The following is a 12,426-nucleotide window of genomic DNA, read 5'->3' on the forward strand; positions in this document are numbered from 1 at the left end:
AAATGTAGATATATAGGTGTATATATATATCGGGACTTAATGAAGTATCTCGTAACTTTATTATTTATAATGATATTTCAAGGATTGAATCTATTCAAATCTTATCTTATAGTCTCATCTATGTGATGAACTTTTGAAACAGATTATACCTTGAACGTTGGTAGTTCAAGTAGTATTCGGAAAATATATAAGTATATTGGAGTATCTTGTAACTTCATCTTCTAAACTTATATCTAGTAAATGATTATCTTGTGCATGTTAAGGATTTTCAGAAAAACGTTGAGACAAGGTTAGATATATGAGATCACCTTACAACGATATTTTTTATACAGTTATAAACTGGAACTCTGTGTATATTATACATGTCAGAGGATTTCAAAGATTGTGAAAAGTATATATGTATATATATACTGAATATTTTGCGACTTGGTCGCGTTAAGATATCAGCTTGGTTCATTTCTTCTTGACCAAGAATTTCATGAGTACTATGAGGATGCTCATATATTGTTAATTATTATACATATTATTTTGGTGGGCTTGTTGATCACCCTTGCTTTCTTCTTTCATCAGACAACAACAGATAGAAAAGATGAACATGACCAAGTTTCCAATTCGCAAGCGGTTAGGAAACGTTCCGCAGTTTTCTGGAAGCGTTGATGCTGCTGTAGCTGAGGTCGAAATTACCAATAGGCTAGGCTTTCAACTTCTGATGTACCAGACTTATGTATCTATATGAATTGTAATAATGGCAAAGAAATGTAAATTTATTCAGAAACCCTTTTAAGGTGTAACGGTTTATAATTGTGGAATAAAATGACTTGTGTTATTTTTGGTATTCATCTCTGAGACTATAACTTGTGGTGTGTGTGTGTGTATATTGTGGGGTCACAGTACTCAGTAGTTGGTTGACTGTTAAGATTAAGTATTGATTAGGGAAATGGAACTCGTGACAAACCGAATCCCCGACCCCGGATTTGGGGGTGTTACATTCAGGGACCATAACTGTACCAGATTGAGCATTTGATCTCATATCAGGCATAGGGTAAGGCTAAGTCCTAAACCTCTCCATCATGAATAGAGTGATTTCAGACTCATATTTACCTTATTCTTTGTAGTAAGTGAACCAAATATAATTTTGGACACTTATTTACAGTTGCCTATTTTAGTGTTGTCTATACCATTCAACGAATGTATGTCTGATACTTTATGTTTTAAATGGACATAATAAATCTAGAAAAAAAATTCCTTACCACTAGTAGATTAGGGCATGGTCAGCCTGGTTGTAAGTTCTTCCAGGATCAATAGACCAACAATCAAGTGTCTGTTGTGGGCTATTGAGAACACCAGCTTCTGCACCATACTTGAAATATTGTCATACCCTGTCTTCATGTATGTGAAGGCCCTCACTATAGAATCAAACACAAAGGACCACTCATTCCTTAGGTTTGTTCTGTTCAAGCTTGCCAAGTTGATTCTTCCACCATAGTTGATAAAGTCCATAAAATTAGTTAGTTCATCCTTAGTTGGCACCTCCACTAGATTTGCAGTTGGAAGACCCAAAGCTGTATTCACATCTTGCATATTGAACTCTATCTGTTGGCCTCCAATTGTGCAAGTTACCACCAAAGATACAGAGTTGTCATTCATTACAGTTCTCACCATAGCTGTTGTCCAAAACTCATGCAGAATATCCAAGTACAGGACTGGGTTAGTAGTTAATGCACCTGCAAGATATGATTCATACATGAATTTTACAAACCCCTTGAAACTATCAGGGGCTTGGTTAGCATCAGTGAAAGCAATGTAGTTGGTTCTTTTCTCTGGGATTACAGATCTAACATTGTTGAGTGCCATTGTTGTTGAGTAAGAGTGAATGAGTAAGAAAAATTAGTGGAAAAGAGTTTGAAACGAGAGAGAAATTGGTCTGGAATTGAAAAACTAGGTCACTTAGAGTTCTCGAAGGCGTAAGTATATGTGTATCGAGATGCCTTGGTATTTATAGTAAAAGAAGATGACTTATCGAGAAGTCAAAAATAGTCGTTTGGAGTATACTTATCGAGAAGTCATTTTGAAAGTGAATTACATATCGAGAAGTCATTTTAATTTACTCTTTTAGAGAATTAAAAATTAACTTATCGAGATGTCAAATAAATACCCAGTTTGTCCAAAAATGGGTGGAATTGTTTCCAATTTTTTATTTAAATAAATCAAAATAAAATCAGAGTAATTTTGCCAAAAGTATATTACCAAAATAATTTATTGAATAAAATTATTTCAGTTCAGAGTTATTTATAAGTTCAAAATGATAATTGTAGAGAACTCTATGAGTTAACATTTATAGAGAACTCTACAATGACTTATCCATAAGTCATAATAAAGCTTATCGAGAAGTCACTCGAGAAGTTAGTAAATTGACTTATCGAGAACTCACTCGAGAAGTCTTAAAACGACTTCTCGATAAGTCAATTAGACTTATCGAGATCTCAGTTCTCTATATACTTTTGATCACTTTGATTCTGCCTTGTGTTAATTTTACATATTGAAAATGTAAATCAACAATTAGACAGTCTTCTTTAAATTGAAAAATTCCAAGATGAATTTTGAATTTTGAAAAATAAATATGCAGAGATTTTTGAAATATTTATAATTCATATTTCATTTAATTTCTAATTAAATCAAATTAATTTTGATTTACTTAGAAATTAATCTGCTGCAATACATTAGTTGAGTTCTTGTCTTAGGATGAAGAATTTAGCATTCCAATTTCACCTACAAGTCTAGTGAGAATTGCATCATCCAAAGGTTTAGTAAAAATGTCAGCTACTTGTTTTTCTGTTGGACCAAAAATGAGCTCAATGGTACCATTTGCAGAATGTTCTCTAATAAAATGGTAACTTACGTCAATGTGCTTTGTCCTAGAATGATTAACTGGATTAGCCACAATAGATATAGCACTAGTATTGTCACACATAATTGGAGTTTTGTGTAACACTAGGCCATAATCCATTAGCTGATTTCTAATTCAAAGCACTTGAGCACAACAACTTCCAGCAGCTATGTACTCAGCTTCAGCTATGGAAGTTGATACAGATTGTTGTTTCTTGCTATATCAGGATACAAGTCTTTGTCCAAGAAACTGACAGCTTCCACTAGTACTCTTTCTGTCAACCCTGCATCCAACAAAATCTGTATCTGTGTATCCAACAGCTTCAAAACCAGTTCCCTTAGGATACCATAGTCCCAAGTTTGGAGTCCCTTTCAAGTATCTGAAAATCCTCTTCACAACCATCAAATGTGATTCTTTTGGATTGGCCTAAAATCTTGCACACAGACATGTTGCAAACATGATTTCTATTCTACTTGCAGTTTAGTAAAGCAATGATCCAATCATTCCTCTATAGCTTGAAATATCTACACTCTTGCCCTTTTTATCTTCATCCAACTTTGTTTCTGTAGACATAGGTGTAGATGCAGGTGAACAATCAACCATGCCAAACTTTTTCATTAAGTCTTTAACATACTTAGTCCGGCTGATGAAGATTTCATTACTTCTTTGACTGACTTGAAGTCCAAGAAAGTAACTTAATTCCCCCATCATACTCATTTCATATTCACTCTGCATAAGCTTAGAGAATCTTTGACAAAACTTCTCATTAGTAGAACCAAAAATGATATCATCCACATAGATCTGCACTAGGATCATATCACCACCATGCAGCTTGTAGAAGATTGTCTTGTCTACTGTTTCTCTAGTGAAAGCATGCTTAAGTAGAAAATATGCCAGTGTGTCATACCAAGCTCTAGGTGTCTGGAAATTCTGGATCTTCAAAGCCAGGTGGCTGTTGCACATAAACTTCTTCTTCTAATTCACCGTTTAGGAAGGCACTCTTGACATCCATTTGATACACTTTGAAATTTGAATGTGCAGCAAATGCTAGAAAAATTCTTATTGCTTCAAGTCTTGCAAATGGAGCAAAAGTTTCATCATAATCAATTCCTTCTTCTTGTGAGTAGCCTTTCGCAACCAACCTTGCCTTGTTTCTAGTAACTATACCATTTTTATCCATCTTGTTTTTGAACACCCATTTTGTTCCAATTACACTTCTATTCTTAGGGGCAAGAACTAATTCCCAAACTTTGTTTCTCTCAACTGATTAAGCTCTTCTTGCATGGAAGATATCCAATCAGGATCCAAAAGAGCTTCTTTGGTTTTCTTAGGCTCTACTTGTGACACAAAACATGCATGTAGGCACTCATTAGTAATTCCACTTCTAGTCCTTACACCAGCATTAGGATCACCAATTATTGCATTTTGATTGTGACTCATATCCTATTTTCTGGTGTGAGTTTGTTGACTGGTGCCTTCATCATTTTCTTCATTATTAGTCTGACTAGTAGATCCTTCTTCTCTTTCTCCCCCTGAATTTGTGCTATCAAATTCAGGTGTATGAGATGAGCTTCTATTTTCATGGTTTTCGTGTTCAGTAGTTTCTTCATTCATCACCTGTTGTGCATTGCCTTCATCTTCTTCATCAGAATCACTGTTGATGTTGAGATTTTCAAATGCAAGGGCTTCAGCTTCATCATCATTAAGGCATTCCAGGCCTGGACACCTGTCATCATCAAAAGTCACATATGTGCTTTCCATGATTTTCTTTTGATCAATTACATAGACCTTGTAGGTAGTTCTCTCCAATGAATATCCCAGGAAAATTGCTTCAAAAACCTTTGAGTCAAATTTTCCCACATATTCAGAGTTGTCTTTTAAGATGTAACACTTGCTTCCAAACACATGAAGATGCTTTATAGTAGGCTTTCTCTTAGATATGATTCAGTAAGGTGATTTGCCATGATTCTTGTTAATGAGATATATGTTTTGAGTGTAGCATGTAGCATTTACAGCTTCTTCCCAAAAACTAGTTGGCAGATTGGCATCTTGCAGCATTGTCCTTGCAGCTTCTACTAATGTTCTATTCTTTCTCTCAACTACCCCATTTTGTTGAGGTGTTATAGCAGCAGAGAACTCTTGAACAATGCCTTTATTTTTGCAGAATTCACTCAAAATTGTATTTCTGAATTCTGTTCCATTATTACTTCTCAATCTCTACACGCAGTTTTGATCTTCAGCCTATTTCTCTATCCTATTTATGTGCACAATTATAATGTATGGAGTTTCATCTTTAGAGTGCATAAATTCTACCTATGTGTATCTTGAGTAGTCATCCACCATCACAAGTGCATATTTGTTTTTTGAAATTGATAAGACATTCACTGGCCCAAACAAGTCCATATGAATAAGTTGCAATGGTGCACTTATGATATTCACAGTTTTTGACTTGTGACTTGATCTTTTCATTTTTCCTTTCTGACGGGCTTCACGGACTTCAATTTGAGCAAACTCTAATTTTTGCATGTCTCTCACCAACTCTTTCTTAACCAGAGTATTGATTGCCTTGTAATTTAGATGTGAGAATTTCCTATGCCATAACTTGTTTTGCTCTATGGATGCCTTGGTGTAGAAGCAACAAATTCCATCCTCATTTGTTGAGTCCAAGTCTGTAACAAACAAGCTTCCTTTCCTTGCTCCTTTCAGAGCAACTTCATTGGTTTTCTTGCTGATGAAAATACATTCTTCTTTGTCAAATAGAACTTTAAAACCTTTGTATGTAAACTGGCTGATGCTGAGAAGATTTACTTCAGGACCAGCTACCAATGCTATATCATCAATGACAATATTTTCAGAAACAATCTTTCCATATCCCATTGTGAAACCTTTGCTGTTGTCTCCAAAGGTCACCAAAGGGACAGCCTTCTCCTCAAATTGTGATAACAGGGCCTTATCACCTGCCATATGCATGGACAATCCACTATCTATGATCCATATGACCTCCTTCATTTTTCCATGCATACAATGAGTTTAAGTGTGTTTAGAAACCCAAGCAGTGTTGGGTACTTTCTTCTTATTAACTGATTTAGCATAAGTAGAGTTAGAAGTCTCAGAAAGAATAGCATTCATAGATGTTTATGCATTTTCCCTTGCAGCTGTAGATCCAATACTGACTTCTTCGAGATCTACTCTCAGCTTGTGACAACTTTTCATTATTTTTAAGTTATAAGGAATGCAGTCAAACTTATCACAAAATTAATAGGGATCATTTGCCTTGGCTTAATTATACTTTCAGGCTCCTTCAGCTGGCTTGCTAACAACCTTTTTACAAAGGTTAGTTAGGTGATTCACGGAGTCACACTTTCTACATTTCTTTCTTGGAGCATCTGCAACATAAGCAAAATTGTTGCTTTTATTTATCCCAATCTTCCCATTTCTATTCTTCTTCTTCTTTCTTGTATCTTCAGTTTTTGTTTCCTTGACAGGTGTCTTGGAATCTTGGTTATCCATGAGCTTCTTTTCATCTTTTGAAGTTTGAGCTTTTTCTGCATTTTTCTTCTCATTATCTTCATTAGCAATTTCTTGCTTTATGATCAACTCCTCTTCACTGAAATCTACTTCACATGCTTTGAACATAGGTGAGCCAACCTTTTTCAGCATAGCTGGAACATCTTCATTTTCATTTGCTTTCCCATTTTCACCTACAACTTTCTTCTTATTGTTCTAGGCATAATAATCAAGATCAATAGCAATATTTGCACATGGCTTGTTCTTCTCATGGTATTGTCCAACCAACTCAGATGCATTCCTGAAAGATTTCAACTTGACTTCATTCTTTTCTAACTTTTCCCTTAACACAGCTTCAGTCTCATTTACACACTTGAACTTGTTCTTCAGATATGCATTTTCCTATTTCACAGCTTCAAGCTCAACCAGCAACAACTCAGTTTCTTGTTTCTCATTTTCAAGCTTCTCATTTATCTTTGTCAGTCTGCTAACCTCTTCATTAGCAGCAACCAAACTTGTATGAATGTGAAACATTTCTGTGCTCATCTTTTCTGCAGTTTTCGTATATTGACGCACATTAAAATCAATGGTGGTAAGATTTGGTGCCTGTGTTTTTGATGAGGATGACTCTCCTTGCTCCAAGGCCATAAATGCATAATTTTCAACTTCCCCATCTTCATCATTATCAGAATCATCCCAACTCTTTCCCTCTGCATAATAGGCTTTGCTTTGCTGTTTCTTCAGAAGAGCTTCATACTTTGCTTCCAGTTCAAGGTAAGCTTTGTCTTTCTTTGCTTTCTTGGGTTTCCTACATTCTATAGCAAAATGGCCTAGCTAATCACAGTTATAGCACCTTATCTTTGATCTGTCAACAGATCCAGTTTTGTAACCATTTTTTCCTATCAAATGTGTACTTCTCTTTTCCTTTCCAGCTGCTGTCTTTGTTGAATGATTGTCCTTTACCCTTGAAGAATCTTGGCTTCTTTACTCTAATTTAAGAGAACTTTCTTTCCAGATAGGCCAATGACTGATCTAGCTCATCAAGTTCATCCATGGTGTAGAACTCATCTTCTTCCAATTCTAGTATGACTTGTTCCTGTGAATCATTGTTTCTTTGCTCACTTGTTGAGGCAACTGGAGTTTGGGATCTTGGCTCATCATTAGAAGTCTAACTTTCATTGACAATTAGAGCACTTGAACCGTCTACAACATGCCCTTGACCAGCTCTTAATGATTTCCTTTGAATCATTTCTAATTCATATGTTTTTAAGATTCCATATAGAACTTCCAGAGTTATTCTGCTCAAATCTCTCCCTTCTCTGAATGCTGAAATTTTTTGTTCCAAATGATCAGGGAGTGTGAGGAAAAAATTCAAGTTCACTTTTTCAGCTTCGTAATATTTATCATGCAGCTGCAAGTCATTAATCAGCTTATTGAACCTTTTAAACACATCAGTAATACTTTCCTTTGGTTTAGCCATGAAACCTTCATACTGTGAAATCAGTATCCTTATTTGATTTGACCTAACTTCCTCTGTTCCTTCATGAAGTATTTCAATATTCTCCCTAATCTGTTTAGCAGTATCACAGTTGACAATGTTATTGTACATTACATTGTCAAGTGACTCTATCAAGATCAGTTGCAAGCCACTGTCTAGGGAGACTTTTTCTTTCTTAGGCTCAGTGTACTCTGAAGGATCTTTAGGAGCATAATGAGCTGGAATGACCATATCTCCATCTGTAGATTCCTCAACTCTTACCATAGGAGTGAAAGGCCCATTTTTGAGAATTTGAATATATAATGGATTGGCCATCCTGATAAACAGCAACATTTTCTTCTTCCATAGAGTGTAGTTAGTCTTATCAAAAGTAGGGATTTTGATGCTACTGATTTTCTTTATATTCCTTCTTCTAAGATCTTGAATCTGTATACTTTCAGATTTTGCTCTGATACCGCTTGTTAGATAATGAATCATACACAGGGGGGTGAATGTGTTTTGGTGTTTTTTTGCTTTTCTTGAAGTGTTTATGGTTATGAACAAACTAAATTAAAATCTTGTAGTTAAGTGTGTTAGTGCTGAATTTAGAAAGATAAAACAATGAATACAAATCTTTCAGAACTCACTTAATTTTATAATAAAATTAAAAATGTTTTGCTATAAAATTTCTAGGCTCTTTGTTGATAAAGAGCTTAGCTTCTTCCTTGAGAGAATACAAGATTTTTTTGATCTAAATTGTTACTTCTAACAAAGAATCCAGTGTTTACTTTATAATATAGTAAACACTGCTTATTATGCATTAACATGTACTAATCCTTATTTTTGGATGATCAAATCTTTCTAATTATGGCTTAGTGTATCTTTGCTAATCTTGCACGCCTGTGACTGTACTTTGCCAGTTCATCTTGGCCTTTCATCTTGTACTCCTCAAGCTGCTTTTGTAGACTTGTCAATCCAACTGATTAGATTGTTTGTTGATTGATAATCTTGGATATTGAACTGGTCAGCACTTTGTACTTTGAGTTTTACCCCGAGATCTCCAGTTTGGTATATAGAGAACTTGACATCTCGATAAGTATATTGGCTAATCGAGATCTCTCATCACTCTAGAGTTGTTTTAGCTTATCGAAATCTCTGAGTTCTCTATAAGAGAATTTGGTCTGTCGAGATCTCTGATCTTCATGTCTTCACTTTTTCTTATTGAAAACTCAGAGTTCTCTAGTGACAACTTGGCTTAGCGATAACTCTAAGTTCTCTAATGCCAATTTTGCTTATCGATAACTCTGAGTTCTCCAACTTGGCTTATTGATAACTCATACTTCTCTAGTGAAGAAATGACTTGTCAATTATCTATTCTTGATCTTCTTCCAGATAGAATTCTTAGGCTTGATATTGTTTTCAGAAAAAGACTCCAGTCCGCCCTTGAACATTTTTACAGACTTAAGTGTTACAATATACAATGCAAACATAGATTATCATACAACTTACTTAAGGTTGTCAATTTGACTTAGTCCTGTTATTGTACATACATGTCTTGCACAACAGAAGTAACAAGAAATATTCTTAACAATAAAAGTCAATGTTGTTAGCTTCTTATTAATTGAATATATACAGTCATCTAATATTTATTGCTTATTAAGAAACACTACTATTTTTTCATAACCTGCATTATATGCACGTCAAATGAATGAACTGATCGGATGTAGAATACTAGTTTTCATTATTATTAGAATGGAAATACTACTATAATTTCATATCTGCATGATATATAAGAAAGGTTTAACTAAATTCAGTATCCCAAGAATTCAAATTTGATAATAGCTAGTATCTAAAAATTTGGACACTTTCACACAAGATTATCTCCATTAAATCTAGTTATCAAAGAAAGTATAGAATGAAGCACTTTAAATAAAGCAAGATTAATATCTAGTGGAGGTGCAAATATCACATCAATAACACTACATAGCAAAAGGCTAACATAAACCAAGAATTAAACACTTAAGTATATCCGACGAAAAACTACACAAGGGAAGTTTCAAGTTGTAAACTTGTTATCACTTGTGACTCTTACGAGATTAAAGAGTATAGTGAGATAGGTTGTGGGAAATCGAATATAGTAGTAAATCCTTATTAAGAATATATTCACAGTAACAAAACTCATTGAACCTAAGGTAGAGAATTAGCAAAGGTATATAACTCAAGAATTAAAGAACAAACTACCAACCTGGTGAATCCAGATCAACTTCATGTGAGTAGCTGTCCTCACTCTCGTATCCTGAAAAATAAAATCCAGACAACTCAGTAAGATTAATCAACAACTCATACTATCAACCTACCAATCAGGTAAGTAATAGAATTTAGAAACCTCAAATAAAGATAAAATTGATGAACTAAAATAGGATTGAGTACTGTGACATCATTCCGAATAAGCGGAAAAACATATATACTCAATACTCTGAAAAATACATAAACCATAAGAAAAATAAAAAAACTTACTAATGGAGAAAACACCTGGAGAGTAAAATTAAAGCTATAAAAGCAAAATAGATTGTAATAAATTACAAGAATTGGAAATAAATACACGGTTACATTTTCAAAGAATTCAAAAAAAGAGGAGAAAAACAACAAACCAGAAGAAGAAGAAGAAGAAGAAGAAGAAGAAGAAGAAGAAGAAGAAGAAGAAGAAGAAGAAGAAGAAGAAGAAGAAGAAGAAGAAGAAGAAGAAGAAGAAGAAGAAGCAAAGGGAACATTGCTCTGTTTCTTTTCAGCAACAATGTTGCTATCATGTTGTATATGTTCATTGTATGAATCTAACTCAACCTCGGACTCAGAGTCGTTGTCAGAAGAGGACGAAGAAGAATCAAAAGGAGCATCTTTATCACCGTGTTCGTGTTTAAAAAAAAAGACTGAGCAGGCTGTATTTATTGTCCCTATAATCTTCCCTTGACTATGTCTATCCTTCAACTTCACTTTTTCAAGCCTACAAATTATGGCTCGATACCAAATCAATATGAATATTATCATTTATCTCAATTACCGTCCTTCATAGATAATATGGAGAAATGGCTGCAATGGATAAACCAGAAGTGAGCTGCTTTATTTATACTTGTTCAAGAGGGTGAAAACATAATAAAACCCCTATATCTGTATTGACCAATGTCCACGTTTATCTATCATCAGTTATACACTTATCCACAATGACATGCCATATAACCATCTTTATTTCACATTATTTAGCTACATCATTTTTATCCACTATCATGTACATTAGAGCAGTATATTATCAGGGATTGTTACGACCGGTACTTCTAAACCTTATCTATATATAATTATGTGTTTATAATTGAGATTTAAATTGTGTTGAATTATAAATGTGGGTGATCTATATGTTGAGTGCCTATAAATTAAGTGTTTAATGTATTAGTTTATATAAAAAAATTTGAAAGGAAAATCTTATTATTTAGTATTTTTAAATGATAACCAAAAGTATTTCATTCTATATGAAAAATCAATTTTTAAAAATCTTTTAACAACAAATTTTCAAATCTTATATCATTAAATTTCTAAAATCATAAGCTATTTTATAATATATATTTTGTGATTTATGGAAGTGCATTTATATTTATAGAAATTGTTTTATATAGATTAGTTAATTTTTAATTTGCAATTTACTTAGTTGCCCATGCATGCATTTTACTCCCAACTCAAGTGAATGGCAAACTTGGAAATTCCAACCCCACTAACTACTACGTCACTAATCAAGTTACTTCTTCATCCTTGCATGCAAATTGTCACAAGCTTGCTAGAAGGTCACTTTTGTCAATTCTCAATTCCACTCACATTTTAGTCAAATTAAAACTAAAAACAAAATACAAGTGGTGATCATTGTCACCACCACATCATACTCACTCTCCCTCCTCTCCTCTCTTCTCCCTCTCTCGGCTCACTCTCGGCTGAAGCCCCCACCCCCCTTTCTCCTTCATTTTTTATTCAAACATTCACCCTCCATTAAGTAATCTCACTTCCCATATATTGTTCATTTATAATCCAAAGAGTTTTTGATAAAAAAATCTATGTTTCAAGCTTGCATGGTAGTGTTTTGTTAAACTCAAAGTGAACACCCTTGATTCTTGTGAATCTAAGGCTTTCACCATGAGATATATTATCTCGGGCTTGAGAATGGCTAGGCATGAGTGTGTCACACTTGTGCAAATATTTTTTTCACCCTAATCCATTCGGCCATGACTTGTTAGGAGCCGAATGGATGGTGTTTTTGTTGCCTTGTTGATTTTTGTGTGTTTATAGGATAATAACACGGTTTTGGAAATAAAAACTTGATAAAACTCTTTGCATGCTAAGTGATCACATTAGTTATGGTTAACTATAGGATTTCATGTTGATTCTATGATGAAATTTATATGAAAACCATATTGTTTTTGGCTTGTAAGTTCGAAAGCATGCATGTATAGATTCAACTCATGATTTCCGAAAGTTCTTGATTATTTGGATTAATTTTTGTTAATAAACTTTAATT

At 34.1% G+C, this 12,426-nt stretch overlaps 1 protein-coding gene across 4 annotated transcripts in view; it reads right to left on the bottom strand.

The window, feature by feature from the left end:
• Window positions 1-11,035, bottom strand: part of LOC141668956 (uncharacterized) — a 32,127-nt gene extending 21,092 nt beyond the window's left edge. Inside the window, exons 1-3 of one of the 4 annotated variants that reach the window (XR_012553275.1) lie at window positions 10,389-10,437; window positions 10,117-10,167; window positions 1,251-1,724 (exon numbers count right to left, since the gene is read on the bottom strand). Coding sequence is in view for 1 of the 4 variants with exons in the window: in XM_074476023.1 (XP_074332124.1) it covers window positions 1,261-1,724; window positions 10,117-10,167; window positions 10,930-10,939 (525 nt within the window). In the remaining 3 variants the exon portion in view is untranslated. Of the gene's footprint in view, window positions 1-1,250; window positions 1,725-10,116; window positions 10,168-10,388; window positions 10,438-10,712 lie in introns of those variants that run through there. The other 3 variants (XM_074476023.1, XR_012553274.1, XR_012553273.1) reach the window with 3 other exon arrangements.
• Window positions 11,036-12,426: the final 1,391 nt, after the last annotated feature.

Source organism: Apium graveolens, chromosome 6 (genome assembly GCF_009905375.1).
Source record: "Apium graveolens cultivar Ventura chromosome 6, ASM990537v1, whole genome shotgun sequence".
NCBI lineage: Eukaryota > Viridiplantae > Streptophyta > Magnoliopsida > Apiales > Apiaceae > Apium > Apium graveolens.